The sequence below is a fragment of the Magnolia sinica genome, chromosome 6 (assembly GCF_029962835.1).
Source record: "Magnolia sinica isolate HGM2019 chromosome 6, MsV1, whole genome shotgun sequence".
NCBI classification, from domain to species: Eukaryota; Viridiplantae; Streptophyta; class Magnoliopsida; order Magnoliales; family Magnoliaceae; genus Magnolia; species Magnolia sinica.
The window spans coordinates 16,031,557-16,059,130 of NC_080578.1; the positions used below are offsets into that span (position 1 = coordinate 16,031,557).

The following is a 27,574-nucleotide window of genomic DNA, read 5'->3' on the forward strand; positions in this document are numbered from 1 at the left end:
TTGGTCTCCTTTCTTAGAACAAACCTTCTTTATTCGTTAGAGGTCGGAACGTGTGCCTTTGGAAAGGCACCACATGTTCGTGCCTCCATCTTATATTTGCATACGTGGCATACATGAACGAGATCGAGACCGTTCATTTGGTCTTTCCAATGGAGAATGGTGCGTGGTCCAAAAATCACAATGTTTGGAAATCTTAGGTGGTGGGATGCAAAGGGACACTGAAAGACAGGGCCGCACCAATGGTCAGTGAAAAAGGTACTTCATAGACGGTTAAGATAGTCCAATCAAAACATTTTTGTTTTGTCAGGGGCCAACAAATGGCGTAGCACCAGGATACCTGATTCGGATCATCATGCAAATGGCTATAAAATCATGGTAGCGGATTAGGTATTACCCGGATGAGTCCGGATCCTCTGCTATCCGGTCAACAGAGATTTCCTGATACCCTAATCCTCATTGGTCCGCGTCAACGCTCACTAAAAAAATAAAAACATAAAAAAAAGCTTCGGACGCCAAACCAATAGGGTAACAGGAAATCCGTGTTGACCAGATAACAGGTGATCCCGACTCTACCCGGATAGCACCTTAGTGGGTGTTACCTTTACCGTAGGGCCCACCTTGATAATGTGTTGTATATCACGCCGTCCATCCATTTTCCAGCCCATTTTAAGACGTGGTTCCAAAACTCAAGCAGATCCAAATCTCAGGTGGACCACACCACAGGAAACAGTGGAGATTGAATGCCTACCTTTAAAATTATCCGAGGGCTCACCGTAAGGTCAACCAGACCTGGATGAGGTGTGGTACGCTGAAGATTTGGATGTGCTCAAGTTTTGGAATAACGTCTTAAAATGAGCTGAAAAAGCGGATGGGCGATGTGGACATACAGCACATTCATCAAGGTGGGCCCCACACGGTGAGGGTTACACACACCGGTCAAGCACTCTCGGAGTCTTCGATGGCTAAAAAGTAATGTCCTGAGTGGTCCCAGCTCAAGGAGGGCGCTCTTTGGTGCTCCGGCTGGGCATGACTCTTGATACGCAGGCGCTTAGAAACGTTACACGCCGCATATATGAACTCAATCAAATTAAACCAACTGCGACAGTCTCAGTTACAGTCAATAGTCCTATCCTTGGCTCGCCGACACTAAGTCTTTTTAAAATATATTTTTATTTTGGACTGTCTAATAAATGTCCAGAAATCTAATGATTAAATCACCAAACACGAGCTAATTTTAGTTGATAATATGTCTAGACTATTACCTATAACGTAATGTAGATAATTAAATATGAATTACTTACCAAACAAGAGTCAATTTTAGTTGATGATATATCTAGACTATTACCTATAACTGAGGGTAGATAATTAAATATGAATTACTTGTATGGCACATGTGCAATTTATCAGTAGTACGGAACTGCACCTAGTAAGCAATTGTCTGCTTATAATGCGTTACAACATATGATGACTACTGTAAAATAATAATAATAATAATAATAAGATAAAAAAATAAAATAATAATAATAAGATAAAATAAAATGATAACTCCTATTTACTAGAATTAAATAAATCCTCAGCAGTTGCCCTCTAAGGATAGGACGATTATGACCTGATCTCAATAGTACACGGGTTGAGGGGATCAAACCAATATCGAAGTGAGTTGACTTGGTAGCCTGTTCAGTTTATAAAATATTGCTTGAAAATAACTTGACCCATGCATTTTAAAGAAATGGTCGAACTTAAATAATTATTTCTTTTTGGAGGTTTAAGCCTTATACAATTTATATTTCTGATGTACATGATATTTCACTTGTTCTTTTCAATGGAAGACGGGAGTTATATTAAAAATAAAAATATTTTTTTTTAAAAAAAAATATGATGATAAAAACTTTAAATTTTAAAACAAAATTATTTTTAAAAATCTTTTTAAAATATAACATTGTTGTTTGCTGGATTTGAACGGTGTTGATCGCTGCACAACTATGCATTTGTACTGCTGAAAATAGCGGTGAAAACAACATCAAATCTAGTTCTTGGCGAGTCGAAATTTGTTGATAGATTTTTGGATTTTAGCGTTTTTATTGCGATTTGAAGGGAAGTCTTGCTAAATATAAAATATTTAAAAAAAAAATATTATGAGTTGCTAAATAATTTTGAAAAATTGAAAGTAAAAGTACAAGCTGAATTATTTTAATCTGTAAATAATTTTTATTTTAATTTCTTCAAAAATTTAAAACTTTAAAGTTATAATAGTTTAATAAAATTAATTCTGATATTATCACGAGAATTTCAAAATCTCAGCGATATTTGTTTGAGAACTATCCTTCGGGTGTAAACTCTGAAAAGTAATGATTATTACTTATAAAGCAGGGAAGTGGATTGACTGAGGTCACCGATGTCCCAGGTGACGGGGCTTTATGGGGCCCACCATGTTGTATTTGTTTTATACCCACCGTCCATCCATTTTAAGTTCATTACAGGCACGAGCCTGAAATATGAATATGATTAGTTGCGGCAGGGCCACACCTAAGACTGTACGGTCCTTACTGTGGGTCCCATGATGTATGTATTTTACATCCACACAGTCCATTTGTTTTGATAGATCATTTCAATGGGAAGGGCGAAAAGTAAAACAGGTCTATATCTCAGGTGGACTACACGGTAGGAGTCAGTGTTGATTAATCATTAAAAACTCTTAGGCAACAAAAGTTTTAGATCAAAATGAATTTGTTTTTTTATTTTTTCATTTGCTTGGGATTTGATGGAAATTATCAATAAATTGGATGGCAAATAAAGGTCCACTTAGGATTTGGATTTGCTTAGGTTTTTTTTAGCTCATGCTCTAATTGGACATGGCAAAATAGAAGAAGGGTTAGAATACATACATCAAGATGGACCCATGGTAAGGGTCTCATTGCTTTGGCTAGCCCTAGGGTGCACTTGATTCACACAAAAAATGAGGCATATCCAAAGTTCAAGTGAACCACACTATATAGAAACGGTGGGGATTGAACGCATAACGTTCCATGGGAGCAACACAACTTTTGAATTAAACTAATATTTGTGTTTGTTATGGGTAAAAATGAATTGGCTAAAGAGAAGAGTTCAGCTTAAACATTTTTGCGTGACATGAGGTCGGCTAGCATCGATAATGACCAATGAGCTCCTCAATGGCCAATGAAGATCTCCTCCACTAAAAAGAGGTCAGTCACTTACTGCGCATGAAGGCAGGTCGGCATGTTGGTAGGTCGGCCATCTACATAATGATAATGGGATGCTCAAAGCTCATCCGAGTATCCAGGTCGGCCAAAACCACCTCAGACTCTTGAGCTCAACCCTCACAACATATTTCATCCGAACTCTATTAAGGAGCTCGGCGTCATTGCCCTAGCATGAGAGTAGGTCGGTTGGTCAACAATCTACATAGGCTTGCCACAGAATCTAGGTCGGCATACTACCCCCTGGTTAGGTCGGCCTCGACCTCTTACTGTGCGTCGCTCCCGGTTTCTATTAATCAGGTCTTATCCGAAAGACTAACTCGAGATTTTCGCCGAAGATATCGAGGATAACTTCGACACACTCGGAATACAGATCTCCTCGGATCTTTACTAAGGATCTCGGGAGATCATCCCGACATATCCGGAACTCGATTCCCTCTATAATAGGAAGATCTCCTCTACGTCACTGCCTCTTCTCAACTATAAATAAGAGCATCTCTAATGGTGAAAGGTACGCAGAATTTGACGCAGGGATGAGCATGATGAAGTCAAGCATTGTCCCCGCAAGAGGATAGCTGTTCCGAATCCACGGAACTTCTTTGAACTTCTCACAGAGGCTTCTCGAATCCACGAAAAAGAAGGCAAGCAAAATAGAAAATAAATTCTATAAAATTCAAAATTGATTAATGAATCAAATAAACGAATTCACAACCCTTTAAATAGGGGTACCAAACAATGAGAGAGAAATCGGAAGCAAACTACAACTAAAACTTATAGAATTCACAACTTACTATAAATAGTAAACTTAGTATCTATAGACGGCCGTGATGTCTACTAGTGCGCAAGGTTTTCAGCTAAAAATAGTCTCCTATTTGGCTTCATCAAACCATTCTCCTAATTATTCTAAGCTCTTTTTATGTTGGACGTAACTTCTAAAGCCCAATGGATGAAGAGTTATAATCAAACTAAGACTTACTATTTATAGTAAAAATAGAATTAAAATAGAGAAACGACTGTTGATCCGAGGGTATTTCGCAAATTTGGCTTGCATAACTCAGCATAACTGGGTTGGTTGGCTAAAGTAGCCCGTTTTACCCCAAAATCATATATTTTACACCCGATAACTTATTCCGGATTGTGAGATACGCTCGATCTATGGTCCGACGGTCCGGATCACTTCTGTCGCCAACCGGGCCTCTTTTGATCCATCTTGGCCATGAAACTGTTTACGACCCGCTCTACATCAGAATCTCTAACCCAAAATCTCTCGTTACTATCATACTCAGTTTCCTAGCCTGACTTTAGCATTGGAGGGTCCCCTACTCTAGCCAGGGTATTCTTTGTGTTCTTCCTGTATAGGTACTCAAAGATCTAAAAAGAGTGAAACAGATTTTTGCATCAACAATGTCTTTCTTTCATTCAATTTTATATACTTTTACTAACAAGTTAATGGTAAATAAACATCACGATGAGTTGTTGTAAAGTTTTATAGTCCATTTGTGCTTTTGATCTGCCAAATTTTTTACTTGCCCTAAAATATTCTCGCAAAATGAATGGACAATGTGAATAAAATACATACATAATGGTGAGCCTTACAAAGCCAAACCAATCACCTTTAGTGACTTGCAGGTAAGATTCAATGAAGCTTTGCCACTATCCAAAGAGAGACCAGGTCAAACACATACTCAACCAAACATAATCCTAATATTTAACTACGACACATGATCTAATCAAAATTTACCACTCACCTCAAATGAGTTATTCACTAACTTAAAAGATCTAATTAACCTATAAGAGATAATAGCTTTTAAATATATTTTATATAAAATTCATCTTTAACTGCGGTATGTAGCCCAATCAAATCTTACCTAAAGATTCAATCATAAATAATCTGCTTCCATAATAGAAGCAAGAAATTATCAAATGATTGAATCACCAAAAAATGTGCATTATTGATATCAACTATTGGCTTTTGCCTATCTTACTTCTGGAGACCCATTCATCCACAACCATTACACGCAAGAATTTCAACTCGTTTTGTGTGGGGTCCATGAAGCCTGTGTATGGAATCCAAGCAATGAACCGGCATCTTTCTTAGGTACAAAAATAATAATTTGACAACAACTTTGATGTGATGGACAATATGCACACCTAAAATTATTTTTGTTTTTAAATTATATACTATAGCATGTAAATAATTTGAATTAAACTGTCAAAATCACCTATCATAACCAAATCTAGTGTCCACAAAAAATAATCCTATATCAACAAGCAAGTACCCAATAATCAGACGCAGTGATTATTCAACCAGTCTGATTTTTGGATACTGAGTAAGGAATCATGCCAGAGTATCAAATAACCCTGATACTCTGACAGGGCAAGAGCCTGACAGTCGTGCATTAAAAAATTGTACACATGACATATATTAACTCCAATCAACTAAACTGTGGGCCCCACTCCATATAACAGGTTTAACTCCCAATAATTGTTGAAATAGGAGCATCGTGCATTTTTCAATTTTGACCTGTTCAAAAATTGTACAATCTGATTGGAATTACTTGTGTCTACAAATGCAATTTTTAATTAATTTCTAAGTGCCCGTGTATCATCCATCACGTTCTAACAGAGTATTGAGGTTTTTCACCATAACGTTAGTCCTCCCACCTTCGATGATGCCCTACACGTGGCACATCTCTATTATAATCCCAGCCATTCATCAGGGTCGACCATTAATGATTGCGGAACAAAGGTTACATTACAGTGACCAGATAATCGTAGCCGATTGTATGATATCTTTTACAGGGAGCGGATTAGGTACATCCCGGCCCACCTTGATGTATGGTTGTAGATCCCTGTCGTCCATCCGTTTTCCGTGATCATTTCATGGCATGAGCCGAAAAATGAAGCAAATCCAAATCTCAGGTGGACCTACCGTAAGAAACAGTGGTGGTTGAAATATTCACCGTTAAAAACTTCCTAATGGCCCAGGTAATGTTTATTTTCCATCTAATCAGTTGACAAGGTCACATGAAATTAGATGAAGGGGGAAAACAAATATCAGATTGATCCAAAACTTTTTTGGCCCATAAAGTTTTAATGGTCGATCACCACTGTTTCCTGGGGAATGGTCCACCTGATATTTTAATCTGCTTCGTTTTCGGGCCCATGCGTTGAAATGATTTTTAAAAACGATTGGACGGCATGGATATATAATAAATACATCAAGGTGGGCCCCACGGTAAGGGCCGCACAGTCTTGGGTGAGGCCGGGGCCGCACCTAATCGGCTCCCATCTTTTACACCGTTGGTTGGAGAGTCCGATCCTTGGGAGCTTTGGTCCGCAGCGCATTCATGAGACCTGACAAGGACTCTGCTGTCTGCACCGTAGTTTGGTACGAAGCATTCGTACGGGATCTTTCCTCAGTCGAGCTATAATACGGTACGAGTTCTTCGTGTGCAAATTACTACGCGGGAACTAAGTGGGCCCACCTATGATCAGTATAACCGTTGGATGAGAGGACATGGTTTTGATGTATCGACCACCGTTGGATCAGGCCAAAGTGATTGAGCTACTTCGAAGATATGATTGATCATGTAGGGACCGCTGAGGCGACTCTCGCCAGGATATGATTGAGCATATACCGTTGTTTACTTCTATACGTCTATTTTTGTCATAGTGACGTGCTCGCCTAAAAAGCGGACATTCTTGGTGGGCCTGTCTTATGAATGGCCAAGATCAAGCTAACGAAGAGCTGGATGAATTATCAGGATGCATTCCCCCTATGATGTGTGAGTTTGTAATATTTTAATGTAGGTGTACACCATAACATTGGCCTACAGTCTACGTTAGTATCATCATTATGGTGGAATGCCCCAAAATCAGGCCTTCTAGTCATTGAGTGGGCCCACCGTCTGTAACAAACGGACAACAATCAAGAAAGAACATCTTGATTTAGATGGTGGGCCACGTGGTAGTTGGCTCAGTTTAAGTTTTGGGGCTACCTTTGATGGATACGTTGGATTCCATGCACAGGACTTTTTGGCTGTGGCTCCACACGTAGCACCTGAGGAAATATCAAATAAATAAAACAACTTTTCTTCTTTCGTTTTTCTTTTTTCTTCGTCAGGAAAAATCCACCTTTAATATCTTATTCTTTTTATTTAGAAAATAAAAGAAGAATGAAAATAAAAATATTAAATAAATAAATAAATGTACATTTGTCTTTTCATTCTTTTTTTAAATCTTGATCCTTAAATTTAAAAAAAAAAAAACAAAAAAAAACAAAAAAACAAAAAACCCTAACAATCAATAGAGAACCGAGACCCAAGAACTATGACCTTAATAAGCAATAGACAACTGGGACATTGTCCTTACAAGAGCAACTGTGAACCGTAACCTGCTCAGCAGACAAGTGAGACCCTAACAATACATAGAAGTGACACCCTAACACTCAACAGAGAACTAAGACCCTAGGTTAATATAAATGTAAGACCATAACACCAACAGAGAACTAAGACCCTACGGTAACATAAATGTAAGACCATAACACCAATAGAGAACTGAGACCCTAACACTCAACTGAGAAGCGAGACCCTGCCCTTACAAGGGCAACTGCAAACTGCAACCTTAAGTCAATAGAGAATTGAGACCCTGTCCTTGGGACAATAACCACCTTCAAGGTTGGAATCGAGATCTTGCCCATTAGGGGTCTTTGTGTTGAAGTGATAAAAGTCCCTTGATATACATTAATACACCACACTGTGATAGCTTGAGCTTTTGGAGTGAATGGTTGTTTGACATGATATCAAGCGGAAGATCCTATGTTCAAATTTCAAGAGCATCAAAAATATGTCTCTCTAAAAATATTATTCTCCCACGGGAGACCAGGAAAATCAGGTCTGGTTCCGGGACCGGGTAATCAAGCCCGGCGTATTTATGGTGTGAGTGTCCCTCCACCCTCATGAGTATGCTCCCATGCGGAGTTCCCATCTCGCACATGCGGGGGGGTGTTGAAGTGATAAAAGTCCCTCAAAATACATTGAGCCTCAATTTTCCACTGATTATTAGGGTCGCAGTTCACAATTGTCCTTGTAAGGGCAGGGTCTCCGTTCCCAATTGTCCTTGTAATGACAGGGTTTTACTTAGCGGGTCCCGCTTCACAGATGAATGAGAGAGTAAACAAAAAGAAGAATGTAAGTTGTTTTAATTGTTTGATATTTTTATTTTCATTCCTTTTTTTTTTGTTAAGAAGGTTAAGAATGTTTTTTCTATTTATTAATTAATTTTCTTATTTAATTGTCTTTTTTACTAGAAAAATGAGGAAGAAGAAAAATAAAAGGAACAAAAGAAGAAAGTATGTTGTTTTATTTATGTTATAGTATTATTTTCATTTTCTTTTTATTTTTTTAAAAAGCAACTGAAGATATTGAAAGTCTATTTTTTCATATTTATTTGTCTTTTTTTTTTAAAGAAAAAAGAGAGAAGAAAAAAGAATGAAGAGATATGTCATTTTATTTCTTTGATATTTTTATTTTTCTTCTTGTTTTTTTTTTTTTTTTTTCTAAAGAAGAAGATATTGAAGGTTTTTTTGTAATTAATGTTTCTTTATCTTCTTCTCTTTTTGTTCTTTTTTTTAAAAGAGGGAGCAAGGGCATTTTCGTCCATAAAAAAGACCCGATGCTATCAGAGATCTAAAAAAAAGTTTTAAAAAAGATGCCTAATTACTTAATTAAGGCTTACTGGAGGTCTAGTATGTTTATAAACCGTTAAAACTTGCATGGAACACACCAATGGAAATGATGTAAAATTGCTTCCAAAACTACTAAGTTCACATGGTGCGGCTGATTGGAGTTTAATAGGAAATTTTTTGTATTTTCTCTTGATCTTAGTGAGTTAGACATGATTTACGGGTTTGATGAAAGATACACTACATGGTGGCTGATGTAGAGCGGGCCGTGGATACTGTCATGTCTAAGATGGACCAGAAAAGGCCCGATTAGAGGCAGAAGTCATTAAGGCGTCAGAACCTTAAAACAAGCATATCTCGCAAACCGAAATGAGTTACTCAACGTACCATATATAATTTTGGGTTAAGACGAGCTACTTTAGCTAACCAATCCGGCAATGCCAGGTTGCTCATGCCCAATTTGAGAGATTCCATCATATTGACAGTCAAATTCCATGTTTATTTCCATTTTTACTATAAATAGTAAGTTTTAGTTTGATTATAACTCTTCATCCGTTAGGCTTTAAGAGTTGTGTCCAACATGAAAAGTGCTTAGAATAATTAGGAGAATAATGTGGTTAAGCCACATAGAAAACTTACTATATAAAGTAAATTTACTATTTATAGTAAGTTATGAATTTCTAAGAATTTTAGTTTTAGTTTGCTTCTGATTTCTTTCATATTACTTAGTGTCCCTATTTAAAGGGTTGTGAACTCGTTTATTTTATTAATCAATCAAATTACGATTTTTTTAGAATTTTATTTCTATTTTTATTGCTTTTTCCTCGTGGATTTGAGAAGTCTCTGTTGAGGAAGACAGTGCTCGACCTCATCACATTCAACCGTGCGTCAATTGATATCAAAGCAAGGATTTTTCTCGGGCCGATGGCAAACAATGAATGTGTGAGCTAAAATCCTATAGACGGTGATCTAGGTATTCGTGATCTTGCGGAAAGAATGAAAGTTTTTCATTGGGAGACTCAATTGACCATGCAAGGGATGTAGGCAACCTTCGACTGTCTTGCGGATGCGCTACTTCCACCCCGAGCTCTAGGCGATGCTCTGCCGCCTATAGTTGCTCTACCGCCCGTGGTTGCTGTACGGCACAACCCCGATTTTCGTAGAGCACTACCAGTAGTGAATCGTAGGGATATACCAGATAATGTGAGTTCTAGCGATGAGGACCTTGATGATAGCTTTGTCCGATGACCAGTCAATGGAGGAGACTGTCTAGATCATATTGAAAGATACTATTGAGGCCTTGTCCCTGAGGCTAGTTTGCCCAACCGCCTTTACTGTTGGGTGAGTCAGAAAGAATGTCAGATCTTGAAGGCAAGAGTGAAGGATCTGATCGATACTAGTCAAGTCAAGGAAAGCATGAGTACATATATTGCGACAGCTCAAGAGCCTAATGTCAAGTACAAGAAAATGACTAATAAACATCGACATTAAATTATCTTAGAATTATGAATCAAGTCCCTTGAATAACTCGAGGACGAGTTTTTTCCAAGCGGAGGGGTCTGATGTAGAATGTGTCACAGATACATTCCTAGCATAGTTGGACCAAAAGAAGGTGGACCGTAAATTGATCATAACTTTTGATCCGGGTATCGTTACGGTGCACTAGACGAAGTATCATGAACCGGAGCAACACGATAACTCATGGACGAGTTCTTTTGAAGTGGAGGGGAAAGATGTAAAGCGAGTCGCAGACACTTTCACATCCAAGATGGACCAGAGAAGGCCCAATCAGAGACAGAAGTCATCAAGATCCTCAAAACCTTAAAACAGGTATATCTCGCAAACCGGAATGAGTTACTTGACGTACCATATATGATTTTATAGTAGGACGAGCTACTTTAGCCAACCAACTTGGCTATGCCGGGTTATCCATACCGAATTTGAGAGCTTCCATCATATCAACGGCCAAATTTCATGTTTATTTCCATTTTTACTATAAATAGTAAGTTTTAGTTTGATTATAACTCTTCATCCGTTGGGCACTTTAGGAGTTGTGTCCAACATGAAAAGTGCTTAGAATAATTAGGAGAATAACGTGGTTAAGCCACATAGAAAACTTACTGTAAAAAGTAAATTTACTATTTATATTAAGTTACGAATTTCTAAGAGTTTTAGTTTTGGTTTGCTTATGATTTCTCTCCTATTTGTTGGTATCCCTATTTAAAGGGTTGTGAGCTCGTTTATTTTATTAATCAATCAAATTATAAATTTCTTTAGAATTTTCTTTCTATTTTTATTGTTTTTTCCTCGTAGATTCGAGAATTCTCTATGAGAAGTCCAGAGAAGCTTCATGAATTCGGAGTAGTTATCCTTGAGGAAGACGATGCTCGACCTCACCACGTTCATCCCTGCGTCGGTGGCCCACACAAATAAATGGTCAACATCCTATTCCCGCAGTTCCATGTGGTGTGGCCCATTTGATTTGTGCATGTAGCTGATTTTTACCTCAAGACCTAATATTGAGTATAGAACTTGATGAACGGAGTGGATTTTACACTTAGAACATGGTGGGCCACAGACTTGGGTGTTTTACTCGGTGTGTGAAACAAGTGTTGTACACGACTGTGGTCTCTCTCAACCTCTTTTTCTCTCCATCTGAATTTTCTCCCCTTTCTCTTTCTATCCCCTCCTTGCTCCACGATGCGTTTCACAGGCCATGCCCCTTGTTATTAAATGCAACTAATAGACTCGCTAACAAAGATGCGACCAGAAACCAGAATTTGTGGGGCTTGAGGATAAGTATCTTCTAATGAGATCCAATGCCTACAGAGGGGGATCCATCTAAGCTTTAGATTCTACCGAATGCATTCAAGCTTGAAGTTGATCAAATTCAGGGCAGGTAAGGTCGGTTTCGGTATAATCACATATACTTAGGTCGGGTAGGGTAGGGTCAAGTATAGAGAGGACTTTGGTTTGGGTATCTTGGGTCAGGTCGGGTTATGCGTTGGGTCCTCTTGAGCTTGGTCCTAGTACCTGAGCTCAGCCTCGAGTGTACCTTTAGATCCAACCAGAACGTGACCCCACAGTAAGGCCAAGCCCTAAAAATTAGATGGATTTACCCTTAAATCTCCTTACGCTGCATGATAATCCATTCAGATCGTCCAATGAATGGGGTACTTGCCAGGATCAACTTACACCATTGTGGATTGTTGAGAAATCCAGACACAGCATACCTACTCTCAGGAGTTACCGGCTACGGAAACCTTGTACATAACCCACATTTGTGCCCTCACAATAACAGTTTCCAATGAGAGCTGGTTACAACCCTTTTTTGTTTTTTTTAAGGTGTACATGTTACAGACATGCAGTTCTTGGAAATATGGAAAAGATTCCAAAGTAGTCTACACTAGAATTGAGTTGTGTGGAAATATCTGAAAGGTTTTGGAGTTCTCCACTAAGTTTTGTACCAAGAGAGTGTAGTGTGGAAGGGCATAGAATGTTTCTGAAGTGCTCTACTGGATGAATGCCAAATGACACCATCATCACCATTAACGTAGAATGTGGAGGTTAGATGGGTCTATATAAAGTGAGCCCTGGATTCAACTCCTCAAGAGTTGTAATCTTCTTCTATTCATGATGCAATACGAAGCTTTCCTATTTACTCTAGCATGTCCACTTGCTGCGTCCTTCCCTTGCAAATGAAAGTTAGGCTGACTGGAGTAGGGTTGAACATTACATGAACACCACACAGGCAAGGGAGTTTCATTTCCATTTTCTCGCCTGAAAACATAATATCATGGGACGTACTGGATTAAAAAAAAAAAAAAAAAAAACAGGTTGTAGGTTAATCCACAGACTCGTGTAGGTAATCAATCCTCTTTCAAAATTTTGCCCTTAAAATGGGTCAAGATCACCTGCCACAAAAGATGACATTAATAAAATCCATGGATAGAGAATGGTCCTAGTATACGAGTGTGACCCACCTAATGAATGGATCAGCATAATTTTTAAGGTAGTAAAAATGGGCCAAGATGTTTGCAGACAATTTTCGAAAACACCTTATTTGCAATGTGCCATCCCACTCAATTGGTCAGTCAAGATCAACATTTCTGTTATCTCATGAACCGCTCATCCAGCTTCTCTTTGCATGTATCTTTTAACCAAGAAATAACTTTTCATGGCACAGCAAGCTGCAGGGAAACTGTGGAGTCTAATTTTAATTACAAACCAGAGCGAGCTCCCAAATACACAATAGAAATCTTACACAGCACAAATGTCAAAGTTTCAAATGCCAATGGTTCAAACGTGGAAACATTTAGTACATTAATGACTGGTACAGCCCAATTCTGGGATTACATTTATGATATAGACACTTTTACATCAAATCGTTACAACTCCAAGAAAGAGAAGCCCTACCACTTGGATGACTCTTCAATAAACATTGTGGTTTCTCAGGACCCTTCCACATCTCTAAAGCGAGGAATCCATTCTGCAGTCTGCCTAGCATGCTCCAAAATACAAGTACCCACACTTGTTTCCATGGCAGTAATGTGCTGCATCTGGTCTCTTCATCAGCCGGGCCACGACAATGATTTGTTCTTTTAGCCAAAAATATCTAGCCGGTCCAGTCATCAGGTGGGTCACACATGTACAAAAAAATGGATGGTTAGAAAAATGATGCCCAGCGGTCAAGACACTAAACATACGTGTGGCCCACCAAATAAGTGGACCTCCCTGATTTCTAGGCTAGGATGCATAAACAGAGCACTATCAGATGAACGTCCTCTATCTTCAGTCCTCTGGTGAGGCAAGAAATTAGATATTAAGATCATCCAGAGAAAGTTCTTCTTCAGCAGACAGCAACTTCACTTTCTGCAAATCACATCCACCGATGTCAGGAGCAGCAACCAAGGGCATTCAACACATTATTTCAATTCATTTATGCAAAAATCTTATCAGAGAGCAAAGTAACCACAAGCAGTTAAGAGGAAAAAAAGAATAATGAGATTATTGAGAAATTTATCTTGGGTCGATAATTCATGAGTGGAAAGATTGAGAAGAACGTTGCCCATAGAATTCAAGCTGAGTGGAAGAAATGGAGATGTGCCTCTGGAGTTTTATGTGATCATCATGTACCACTCAAACTGAAAGGGAAATTTTATAGGGTACCAATAAGACCAGCCAAGCTCTATGGGACGATGTTAGGCAGTAACGGAACAACATTTTAATAGGATGAGCTGAGATGAGGGTGTTGAGGTGGATGAGTGGCAAGACAAGGATAGAATTGGAAGTGAATGCATCCGAAGGAACTTGGGGGTACCACCAATAGTAATGAGATGAGGGAAAGTGGATTAATGGTTTGGTCATGTGTAACGAAGACCAAGAATTGCACCAGTTAGAAGGACCAAATTGGTACAAGTTGAAGGCTCTGAAAGGGGAAGGAGAAGGCCCAAAAGGACGTGGATGGAGGTAGTAAGAAAAGATTCTAAAGATTAGATGTCCAATGGACTAACTGAAGCTACAGCCCTTGACCAAGTGGAATGGCGGAACAGGATTCATGTAGCCGACCCTAATTAATTGGGATAAGGGTTAGATGATGATGATGGTGATGATGAACTGAGAACATGAAGAATAATGAGATCATCTCAAACACAGACGGAAAGGGCTTTAAAGATTCTACAAACAATGGGATGCATCAGCCACTCACTCCCAAGTACAGATGATTGGGAAGATTCAAAGCCTATTGGAGTACGAAGGAGCTTTCCATTGTGTTACCAAGAAAACCAGGAATTTAAACAAATTATAATTTGTACAAATGTTTAGAAAGGCTTATTGAACTACTGATACGAAGTGGTAGCCCAGCATATCAGAAAGTGGAAGCGTGTTAGAAAACGTTGCTGAGAAGGAAAATGGGCTATATATATATATATATATCAGATATTCCACATTACAGATTTTTAAAACCACTTATTACAGATATTGGCATTTCAAATCAATAGGAGGCAATTTGGCGATGAAAATCACAGTACCAATTTATAGAAAACAAAGGTGTAGCTTAGATGGATGAAATATGTTATCAAGATAGTTAAGAGAATCCCTCAGGCTCTTCTACTGAAATTTGGGTCACAAGTAGGCTTCTTATAAAACCATCAAAGAGATGACTGCAAAAGAACAAGTGGGTTTAGTTGTGAAGCTTGCTTCACAAAAGCAAGCTTTTCTGAGACCGTGATCAGAAGATATTATTGGAATATGAGATCTGTTCTCATGCAATCAAACAAAAACTATCCATATAGACATGCATATGAAATCTCAAAGATAAATTTTAATATTCTTGAATGCGGGAGATGTTTTTCTCATGGAAAGAGGCAAAATCTATCCATATCGACAGACATGGAAGCATACAAGATAATTTTTAAATTCTAAGCTCAAATATTCTAACTAGATGTACTTCAGCAATCACCAAAAGAAGCTTTCTGGATTTACCGTGATAAATTGCGGAGGATCATCGAGACTAGAGGAACCGAGGACAATTTCCCTATTGAGCTTTCTTGAGAGCTTGTGAGTAACTCGTAACTGAGAGAAGTATTTGATAAGAAACACTACACAGACAGTAATTTAAAATAAATTAGCAAAGCAAGTGAGAAAGCTGAGATCTGCTTACCTCAGAACGAGTAGCTCCACCAATGATAAAGACAAAAATGCGTTGTCCCATCCTTCTAAAATCACTGGATGCATGCTTCAGTATTGAATCACTACAAAAGACAGTGAAAAGACAATAAGAACAGGCAATAAAACAGAAATGAAGGTAAGTTTGATCGATCAAGAGCACAAGAAATCAGTAAATAACCAAATGATCGGAATATTCAATCACTTTAAACATATTCATGTAGTGATAACTACCATAAGCTCTATCAATTATAGAGCGGAGTCAAACCTTCCAGTTACGACCAGGTATATTGCAAATTCTTTGTAGAGTGAGAATGAAAGCAGCAGAGTATTTACGATGAGCATTGCATTCCACAATAAAGATAAATAGCAGCCAAAAGTACCTTGAATATCCATCATCGGAATTACGAGGCCTAGCCCATGTTGCAGGCCGTCTTGATCTCATTGAGTGCGCAGGTGGCCCCTGAGTTGTACGTGCTGATACACCCTGGTTGTTTCCATGTATAGTGGGACTCGGGTCATTCAGACATGGATACTCATTCTTCGGTAATTCACCTTTGCTTAGCTTTTCAATCAGCTCCTAAAGAAAACAAGAACCAGGACCATGTAATGCTTTTTCATGTTGATGAAACTAAGTGGTGTGGGCTTACAAATATGTTGCCTCTTCTACCAGTGCTATCTGGACGTAGTTTTTTGGTTTTGTGAAGTGTCAACCACCCGCACCGACTCTTCAAGACAAGAAAATAAGTGGGTGTCCGATGCATGGGTTGGCATTAACTACGTAAAAGGTAAATATTACATAAAAACTTAAGACAGCACACGCTTGCGTGCGCGCATGCACACACACAGCTCTCGCTCGCAATAAGGTGTAGATAAAAAAGATGCAGCTATTTGCATGTGGGGTCCATCATGGTGTATGTACACCCAATCCATACAATAGGTCACCCCAAAATGAAATAGTGATGGCACAAAAATCATGCCGATCAAAAGAGGCACAGCTAGTTGCGTGTGGGGCCCACCATGGCATTTGTCATCTAATCTATCCAATAGGTTGCCCCACAATGAAAATGGGATGGAGCAAAAATCATGCCAATCCAATTATCATGTGGGCCACACGATAGAAAATAATTGACAACCACCCAAAAACATCTAGATTGATGGTTGGATCAGCATGACTTTTGGGGCATTATAGGCTGGTTGGTTGCCTTACAACATACACCACAGCCCCACACCCAACTAGTTGCATTTACAAGTAGTCGTGGGTAAGACGTATTGAAGCATTTCACACATCGTGCAAGCATGCGCACATACATATGTAGGTTCTGCTAACTTCCACACCTCATCGATCAATAGCAATGTCCCTAGAGGCGCAACTAGTTGCGCGTGGGACCCACCATGCCGTATGTCATCCAATCCATCCAATGGGTTGACCCGCAATGAAAATGGGATGGAGCAAAAATCATGCCAATCCAGTTATCATGTGGGCCAAACGATAGAAAATAATTGAACACCACCCAAGAACATCCAAATTCACATGGTAAAAATTGACCAACTTGGTGTTGCCTTTATGTTGCTTCATAGCTCCTTGAACAGTTTCAATCGTGAGAGTCTCTTTTGCATGACATTATTGTGCATCAGCTAATCCATCGTTAGCCATGACTACATTTCAATTTTACACATTATTGGCATTGAGACAGAAAATAATTGAACACCACCCAAGAACATCCAAATTCACATGGTGACCCACTTGATGGGTGGATCGCTATGACTTTTGGGGCATTATAGGTAGGTTGGATGCCTTACACACACCACAGTCGGCCCCACACATGAACTAGTTGCATTTACTACTAGTCATGGTTAAGACACAATGAAGCATTTCATACACACACAAGCACGTGCATACATGCATATGTGGGTTCTGCTAACTTCCCCACCTCATGGGACAATAGCAACATTCCCAGTGCTTTTAGGTGACATGCCCAATCACTGATCCAGGCTGTTCATTCATTCATACAATTGGGAGCAAGCGATGGTGAAAAAATCAAGCAAATCGGATGAAGCATAAGGTGGGGACATTAGCAAAATCCACACCCACACATCATCATCACCATCTATGCCTTAACTGAACTAATGATGCCTAACCCTAACTAATTGGGATCGCCCACACCCACACACATCATCTATGCCTTAAAAGCATAAGGTGAGGACGTTAGCAAAACTCACACCCACACGCACACACACATAATCACCATCATCATCTATAACTTAACCAAACTAATGTTAGGCCCACCATGATGTATATGTGAAAAATCCAATCTGACCATTAGATGCGTTGGTGCGCACTAGGCCCAGGTCTTAAAAAAATAGGCTGTTCTATGATTCAGGTTGATCACACCAAAGGAAACAGTTAGGAGAAGGATGCCCAACGTTGATTTTTTACAGGGCCCATCGTGATGTGTATGTGAAATCCACTCAGATCATCAAATGCGCCAAGCCATGTTAGGCCCACAGCTTAAAATAAGGCTGGTCCATGACTCAGGTGGACCAGCCTTATTTTAAAGGGGGCAACCACCCTCCAAATTGTTTTCTTTGGTGTGTCCCACCTTATTCTCAAACCAACATGACTTTTGGGCCCTGGGCCTAATGTTTAATGAATCATCTGATGGTCGGAGTGAGATTTCACGATGGTGCTTGTAAAAATTCAATGGTGAGTGTCCTGCTCCTAACTGTTTCTGTTGGTGTGAACCACCTGAATCACGGAACAATCTAATTTTTGGGATCTAGGCCTGGTGTGCAACAAGCTGACAATGCATCTGATGGTCATATTGGATTTCACATACACATCTTGGTAGGCCCTGTAGAAAATCGAGGGCGGGTGTTCCTCTCAACTATTTCCCTTGGTGTTGCCCACCCGAGTCATGGACCAGCTTGATTTTTGGGACTTGGGCCTAACATGGGCTGACGCACTGGTGTGGTACACATCATGATGGGGCCCACTTGAGAGAGAGAGAGAGAGAGAGAGAGAGAGAGAGAGAGGTCTCTAGCGAACCGGTACTGCAGGAGACTTTTGTGCGAACGGAGGTGAACAAAGATAGGGTGGGCTGGGGGTGGGACCCACCGTGATGCATTCCTGAAATCCACTCTAACTATTACGTTCATGATGGCAATTTTTCCCTAGGGCCCAAAGGCCAAGCTGAATTTGTGATTCAGGTGGGCTGCACCAAGGGAAACAGTGGGAGAGGGGGAAGCTTACTGTTGAATTTTTAGAGGTCCTACTGTGATGTTTATGTGAAATCCACTCGAACCATTAGCTGCCTCATGAAAATTCAGGCATGGGGACAAAAAATTAGGCCCATACATGATTTGTGGGCCACAACAAGGGAAACAATTTGGAGGGTGTGCGTCGCCCTGTACACAATTTCAATTGTGTGGCCCACTTGAATCGCAGATGGGTCTGGGTTTTTAGCCTAGCCCTAAAATTGGGTCACACAATTGGTGGTACGAGTGGATTTTAAAAAAGCATCAAGTTGGGCCCACTGCCACCAACCCATTTCCTAGGTAAATGGCCTAATGTTGTTACATAGAAGCCGATGATGTAAAAGCCATTTACTGAAATTTACGTAAAGGGATGTGAAGCTTTGCTGGATAACAACAATGTGTTTCCATCAAACGCATGATTCCAAATTAGGTTCAGGGCCAAAAAATCAGGCTGAAATGTGATTCAAGTGGGCCATACCAAAGGAAGCAATTGAAGGAGAAACATCCACCCGTGATTTTTTAGGGTCCACATGATGATTATATGAAATCCACTCCAACCATTACATGAAACACTAAAATTTAGGCCAAGGGCCAAAGAAGCAGTCCTATTTGTGATTCAGGTGGGGGAAGGGAAACAGTTTGGAGGCTGGGCGTCCCGCCTAAATCACGAATATGGCTGATTTTTGGGCCCTAGGCTTAACATGGGCTGATGCATCTGATGTATGGAATGGAGTGCACATAAACATCACAGTTGGGGCCCACTTATGCCAGTCAATGTACCAGACCATTAATAGTTTATTTACAGTCCGATTGGCAGGGGACCTATGAGCTATGTGTTTTCTCCTAGGAATTGGTTCTCATGAGAACTTGTGAGAACCTTTTGGGAACTCATCTCATGTGATGTGTGCACAAAATCCGAACCGTCCACTAGATAAGTCACCCCGTGAAACACCTAGGGCCCAAAAATCAGCCTAGTCTGGTGGGCAAGAACTGGTTGCTAGGAAAAAATCTGTGTGTGTGTGTGGTTCTGCTAACATTCTCAACCCTTTTGAATGACACGTGAGATGCCAAATTCTCAATCAGGATGGTTCTTCAATAGTACCAAGGGGAGCAAGCGATGATGCAAAAATCAGGCCAATCAGATGACCCGAACTCTTTTGAGTGGGCCCATTTTGTTACAACCGTCTGTTGCTTATGAGCCATAAACCACATGGTTAGAATCATCAAACTCAAATGCTACTTTGGAATCACAAGCAATACAAAGTGAGATCTATTCAGCAGATGTCTCGAGATGATGATTGGAGCTATTTTGTTTCTCCATATTATCTCAGCTGTTCATTTTCCATTCTATTACTTGGATGCTTAGGATCATATGGTTGGTGTGGTTTTTACAAATGGCTTGCTCATAGTTGTATGAATGAACGAACAGTTCAGGTCGATGATAGGTCACCCCGCATGCACGCATGTGTGGGTTTCCTTGCATAGAATGAACAGCTCCATTATCTCCCAAATTTTGTACATCAAATGTGGACAGCTCACTTCAACCCTATTCATGTATCTTCAGTGTGCATATACCTCAATTTCGAGCTTAATTTGATCTGACTGAGAAACTGACATGATAATATGTTCCTCCATTGACTATGGTTTGATAGAGTTTCTATAAATGAATAATATGAACAATTTGGGCTGTCAAAGCAATTGATGGTCATTGATTGATTTTGGTTGCTGTGAGTCCTGAGATTATTCAATTGATAACTAAAACTTGAAACCCTTTTGCTCGATGAGATGGAAAACCAGATCATTTCGGTCATCATCCCAATACCCTAAAGATTAAAGCCTATTTGAGAATGAGCAACCTCCCTATTAAAAAAACTACATCTTTAGAAATTTCAAGAAATGCTTACAAAGCAAGGACCAAAAAAAAAAAAGAACTATCATTATAAGTTCGAACTTTATCATGCACTGGATATGATACAGTTATAAATGTGAATCCCAAGCATACCTCTATCATGGGGTAAAACCGCGCAAATTGCCACTTTGTTTCCTCATCAGTTCGTTCTTTCCTAGTTGCATGCTTTTTCTGATAAATAAAAACAAGATTCATCAAATCAGAAGTCAGGTTCAAATCTATAGATACCGAAGCAGCTATACTGATCTCACAGAAAACCATAGCATTTGAGCCACTAAAGATGCTTACCTTCTGGCCATCGAACTTGAGAGAGAAACCTCCTGAGGTCTTTTTGGTTTCTGATCCAGTCAAGCATCTCATGTTCCTCACCGCATTCATATCATCAGATGACAATCTCGCTAACTGATTATAAAAAATAAAAAAATAAAATTAAAAAAAAAAGGTGAAATGACTTTTCATGCCTCTGGTTGGGGCCAGTCATGCCACATGCTGGACCCTGGTACCTAATATTTGCACATTGCATGAAAAATCAGAAGACCCACATAACTAGAAGTTCATTCACATTGACATATGTTTTGGAACAGACAAGACAGGTTTCATTACATTTCAACACAAATTCTGGCAACCCGACATAACCATAGTATTATACCAATAATACTATATTATTCTATTTATTAATAACACGAAATGTGTTCATTATGCTCAGGATTTCTTTTATAAATGGCAATAATGGACAGAAGAGGATAAGACCAAGATTTCAATAACCACCAAGAAGACCAGAGAATCAGTTTAGCGAAGGTTGATGGAAGACAAGCATAAAAACAGCATCATTCTAGCTACTGGGTTCGTTAAAAGCAGACCAAGAGTATCCCTCCCTCACATTGATCGTCATGCGCTTTTCTCGTCCCAACAAAAAGGAAATTTTCCATGAGGGTGACATGGTTGTGAGTTTGCAATGATGTTTAAAGAAGCCAAATAATACAGCAAACGAGTTATAAAAGAGCTCTCCTCAATGAAAATCAGGTTGAGATAGGAGGTACTGTACTGTAGAACTGAAAGCCAAAAGTATTCAATGCATGCAATGTGGGAGCAAATTCAACTGCACACATAAAAACAACCTACCTGCATCAACTTTATGCCTTTGTCTGCTTCAAATTTCTCAGGATGGATAGCTGCATAAATCATCAAAAGACGCAGTTTATTTTCACGAGTGACATCCTGCATAAGAAAGGCAATTGATTTATCAAACATATCAAGAGGATATTATCTATATAAATACTGAAGGATGAGCAAAGATGAGTTTTTATGCCAAGTTAAACCCTCAATAGATAACCTGGTTAGTCCTCAGAAAATTGATCACATCTTTTGTTCCCGCATCCCCAAAGACAAGATCCTGCTCCAGCTTCGCCAATTCTCTTAGCCCCAGTTCTTTGATCATTTTGTTAAGTTTCTCTGCGATCTGCATAAAGTATCCTAATTAGTATGACAGAAGGGTCTCTTCGAGTTTCTTATCAATTTTCCATTCTGTATTAATCCTCCAAGATAAAAAGATAGATCGGAAACATCCATTTGCAGGATGTATCCCTGAACTGAAATGATTAATTTTCATTCTCGGAATCTCTCTTTCACGGGTATCAAACATCTCAGTTGCTAAAGTTTCATGGTTCCTTACAAAGGGAGGGAGGAGGGAGGAGAAAATTCCTCCAATCCCAGCAGAAGCTGGATATGGTTTGCATAACACCTTCTATGAACATGCCATCACACCACAATTATATTGAGCATCACCCCCAATAGGTTTTGGGAAACCACTTCTAGAAGTTTAGAGAATGTCTCTCTAAGAAAATCAGCTCCTCTTTTTTCAATCATTATAATCATATTTACAGAAGTAAACCCAAAACCCTAAAGCAGTGTTTTAAATAGTGTCGCTACGTAGCATAGCGTAGCCTACACACTACATAGCATGAGTAAATAGCGTAGTTCCCATGTTTAGCTTACGCTACACCATACCACCTGTTTTATTAAAAAACTAAAAAACTCCTTTCATTTAGTAATGTTAGTTTAGCTGCTGATGTAAAATGGTGGTGAGCTATCCTTTTGACACATGGCAATGATTTAGAAGTATCAAGACAATCCAAATGGTGGGTCCTATTGTTGATGAAGAATATCTGTAAATATACCCATATCAAATAGTCAACCATCTATACAAGGGCCTACAAGGGCACAGCTGAAGATCTATGAGTTTTCTAAATGGCGTGAAACTCACATAATCGTACTTGATCAAAATGATTAAAAAGAAATGGGTTTCGAAATAGGGTTTTAAAAGCCCTCTTTTGAAAGCCCTAATACCCTCAACGGCAAGCCCTCTTTCCACCAAACTTCCTATCTTCAATTCTCCCAATCCAAGGAACCGTTAACTTTAGGGCATTGATCAGTCCTGAGAGAAGGTCCTACGGTTGAAGTTTCATGCGCATTGGAGCCCATACAAAGGAGAGCTTCAAGATTCCCCATTTGAAGTGCGTACAGCTGTGGAGCTGAATATTTTTGTTTTTTGACTGATTTAAAGCTAAATATAGGTATTTCTTTGTCTTTATCTCAGTTAATAACTTCTCTTTTATTTTGATTGATTTAATATTGATTTAGACTGTCATTTGATTTATTTTCCATTTTTATTTTTCATTTTTCGGAGTCGGTACCATGCAATATTTTAGAAAAAGCATGTTCTACAACTATTTGTGTAGTGTGTAGTGGCTGTATATTATTTTCTATGGTTGATCGAACCATCATGTGGACCACCATGCAATAGTTGGTTTAAATATAAATAGATTGGCATCAATAAGTGATAATTAATAACTTTGTTTTGAACATGCTTTTATGTGAAAAAATGAAGCATTTTAGATTTATTTTTTAAAAATAATTATTCACACTATTTATCATTTTCCCCATTATTTTAACTAAAAAATAGAAGTATTGTGTAGCTTATGCTACACGGGATAGAGAGCCGAATGCTACGCGCTATTTAAAACACTTCCCTAAAGCTTTTATGAAATATAGACCTTTTTTCTTCCTCTCTCTCTCTCTCTCTCTCTCTCTCTCTCTCTCTCTCTCTCTCTTTCAGAGAGAGAGAGAGAGAGAGAGCAACAAATTTTATTGAGAGAGGCGCCAAAAAAGCCAAAAACAACTACAATTCCTCAACAAATTTATGCAAGGAGCCCACTCAGCAACTAAATCCATAGCCATACCCAACACCTTATCCACACTATTGCTAACATTACATAAACATCTCCCATTTCTTTCAGCCAAGCCCAAAAAGATGCAAGCAAACTTAGCCTCCATAGAGCCTTGTCTTGCTTCTGAAGACCTGCCCCATTCCAAGCCGAAAGGAGATCACCCACAGAATTTTGACATCACCCAAAGAACATGAAAGAGCCTTAGAAAACCTGACCAAATCTAAGATACAAATTGGCAATGAATGAAAAGATGATTCACCGACTCAACATCTGCCATGCACACAAGGCATATTTTGGTATAATCATTGCACACTTCTGAAGGTTGTCCACCGTTAACACCTTCCCCCCTCCAACTAACCAACCAAAAGCCGCAACCTTCAAAGGAGCTCCATACCTCTAAACATATTGAGTTTGCGCTTCGCAACTCGCCCCACAAGGATAAAACCTATCATAAAATGAGTGGACCAAGAACTCACCAGTTGCCAGACTTACCCCCTCCCCTCCAAACCAATTTATCCTGCTCCTCAACCACCGGGTGAGAAAGATGAACAAAATTTGAAAGCACCACGAACTCCATCACCTTGTCGTCGAAGTGAGACCTATGGCACGGGGAAGACCAAATCACATTTCCACCATAGGAGTAACATTGAGAAACCAAAATATTGAGGTCTGTGAACAACAGAGCTAACCTTAGAAACAACACTTTTAAAGGAGAATCACCTAGCGACAAGTCCTCCCAAAATTTGATTCTTTCCCCATTACCAAAGGAAAATCCAACCCCCTTAACAAACTCCTCCCTCACAAACATCACCCCTTTCCAAAGATTCGACATTCTTAAAAAGAAGAAATTTTGGTACCCCACCTGCCTCATTGCTACCAAATTTTAAAGCAATGGACTCCCTCCAAAGCGCATCCTCCTCGCTAAATCTCCACAACCACTACCCCAAGAGAGCCAAATTCATTTGCTAAAGATGCTTAATACCCGCACCTCCTCTATCGAAAGGCTTGCACAACTCTCCCTAAGATAGAAGGTGAAACTTTATTCTTTCTTCCCCACCTTGCCACAAAAAATCCCGCTTTAACCTCTCCAACCTATCCAACACCACCTTCAAACATTTAAATAGAGACATAAGAAAAACAGAAAGACTGAAGAGGGCGGGTTTGATGAGTGATTCAGCTGCCTAAAGAACGATGCCGATTTTTCCACTAGGCAAGCTTCCTTTCAAACCTTTCCACTACTATATCCCACAGATGCCTAGCCAGCTTTCCCACACAAAGGGGTAAATCAAGATAGGTGGAGGGGAAAGAGCCCGCCCCACACCTAAAATCTCGGCTAACTGATTGACCTCCTTTTCAACCAAACCTACCACCAACATGATACTCTTAGCAATATTAACTTTTAAACCTGATACGGCTTCAAAGCAACAAATTACCATATGCATCCTTTCCATTGTAAGCGCATTGGCATCGCAAATATAATCGCATCCCTTCAACAAAGACGTCTAACTTGACTCTTAAAGAAGGGCTTCTCAGTTCTCACTCATCGTACAAGTTTCCTACTATTTTGGAAACCAACACTAACAAACCTATGACTGAAGTTCCCAAACTGAACTAGGAGACAACCTACACAGTTTCTTCCCAAAATACACCAATGACTTGATATCACTGTTTCAAAGAAGTTTGCTTTGCCTATAATGCGAAACATGATCAGCAACATGCATCACCCCACAGGCTCCACATGTTGATGCTACCATACATGAGCTATGATGCAATAGTCGCGCTTCAAGGATGGTCCTGACTAACGATTTTTGGAGTTGAATGTGAGCCATTGTAAATCTCATGCTTCAAGGATGGTCCTTCTGATTTCGAAGTTGAATGTGAACCACTGTAAATCTGCACGACGATGGCCAGATCATCCGTTCAAAGTAAGTTTCTTATAGTGGCCTGAATACCATAGCATCCACAACATGGATGGTACCAATCACCAGACCATCTCAACATTAGGGCCCAATGGAGCAGGCATATGGCAATCTTAAGTTGTGACATGGCGAAATGAACTCCTTTTAAAATATAACCCAAAATACCTATGAAAATAGGGAAAATATGACATGACCTCTACTTAGGAACCCACACACCAATAAATAAAAAAAACAAGAAAACAAAAGCAAAAAACACACCTATATAGGCACTAGCTCGAAAAAAGAGCTTTTTCTAGCTGACTTTGACTAACTTTGACTTGGCCAAACAACTAACCTAACTATGGTTAGTTTCCAACTCTAGTAACTAACATTGGAAACCTTCTCTACACCATAAAGTTACCAATTTCACTCTTAGTGGACCCCATGTCCTAACATCAGTAACCAAAATTTTCATCACAGCCTTGTACCCTAATAGTGATTTGGAGGTAAATTGTTCTTTCCTTGTCTCACATACTCTTGGCACTCTATAGGATGGGATTTGGAGGAAATGGAAACAATTGATGAACTGCTGTATTTCCATCTTCTTCTTCTTTTCTCGATTTCAATCAATGGTTCTCCTAATGACTTTTTTTTCCTTGGCTGAGGTAGGCTTTGTGACCCACATTCCCCATATTACCCTTTATTGTGCCCAAAAATCTGAGTATGCTAATGAGATTGGTCTCTTGTGCCCAAAAATCTCATTAGCGGATTCAAGGTGTCTAAGCCGAGAGCAGTGTTTTGAATAGCGCATGTAGCGTAGCATAGCTATGCCGCTACATAGCATTAGCAAATAGCGTAAATCCTTTAGTGTATGCGTAGCGTATGTAGCGTGCATGTAGCACATGTAGTGTACACTATCCCTTTTTTTAAATAAATGGTAATTATATTTTGTATTTTGTACTAAATACTCTCAACCTGTGGGATTTTAATTTCTTTTCGTACTTGTGACTTGTGGCTTTAATTAGACATTATTCATTATAGTTTGCTTGAAAAGTTGTTGATGTGATAATAATTTGATTTGGTTTACGTATGATAAATGATGATTAATAACTAGTTTGAACATGCCTATACTTGAACAAATGAATAATCTTTTAGGCATATATATATATATATTCCTTACTATTTATTATATTTTTTCTATTTTTAAATTAAAAAATAGAAGTATCATGCAGCTTATGCTACTTGTGCCATACACTACAGAGAGTTGAATGCTATATAACACGCTACTGTTGTTTAAAAAAACTGCATGCAATACATCGCACGATATCACGATATCATCCGATATATCCACTCCCCCTTTATAAATTCTTTATGTATCGTATGATATCGATAGGTATAAAAGGAAATAGGCATTGTTTTGTCTGAAAAATCAATTTTTATTTTTAGTTTTCCAAAAAAAAAAAAAATCCAAGTAAATTGTAAGGTGATTTTAACCACTCCACTCTAGTTTGTTGGGAAAAAAAAATCTTCAAAATTTCTGCAAAATCGCAATTGAAAACCTTTCTGGGGCCGAATTCGAAAAGGTGTGCATTATTTAGTTTTGATTCTTTTTTATTATTATTATTATTCATTTTTAAATGTTGTAAATAGTATCAAATGGTAAGAAATCCATGATTCTTCATGTTTTGCATAAAAAATTATGAATTTGGAAC

General features: G+C 39.1%; 1 protein-coding gene across 2 annotated transcripts in view; it reads right to left on the reverse strand.

Annotated features, from left to right (window-relative positions):
* Window positions 1–13,178: 13,178 nt before the first annotated feature.
* The window catches only part of LOC131248391 (SNARE-interacting protein KEULE-like), a 57,823-nt gene continuing 43,427 nt past the window's right edge, over window positions 13,179–27,574 (reverse strand). For both annotated transcript variants that reach the window (XM_058248658.1, XM_058248659.1), the window contains 8 exons: window positions 22,071–22,196; window positions 21,860–21,955; window positions 21,026–21,139; window positions 20,831–20,908; window positions 15,954–16,150; window positions 15,566–15,656; window positions 15,388–15,477; window positions 13,179–13,776 (listed from right to left, as the gene is read on the reverse strand). In XM_058248658.1, the coding sequence (XP_058104641.1) occupies window positions 13,720–13,776; window positions 15,388–15,477; window positions 15,566–15,656; window positions 15,954–16,150; window positions 20,831–20,908; window positions 21,026–21,139; window positions 21,860–21,955; window positions 22,071–22,196 (849 nt within the window). In that variant the 3' untranslated portion in view covers window positions 13,179–13,719. The remainder of the gene's footprint in view (window positions 13,777–15,387; window positions 15,478–15,565; window positions 15,657–15,953; window positions 16,151–20,830; window positions 20,909–21,025; window positions 21,140–21,859; window positions 21,956–22,070; window positions 22,197–27,574) is intronic.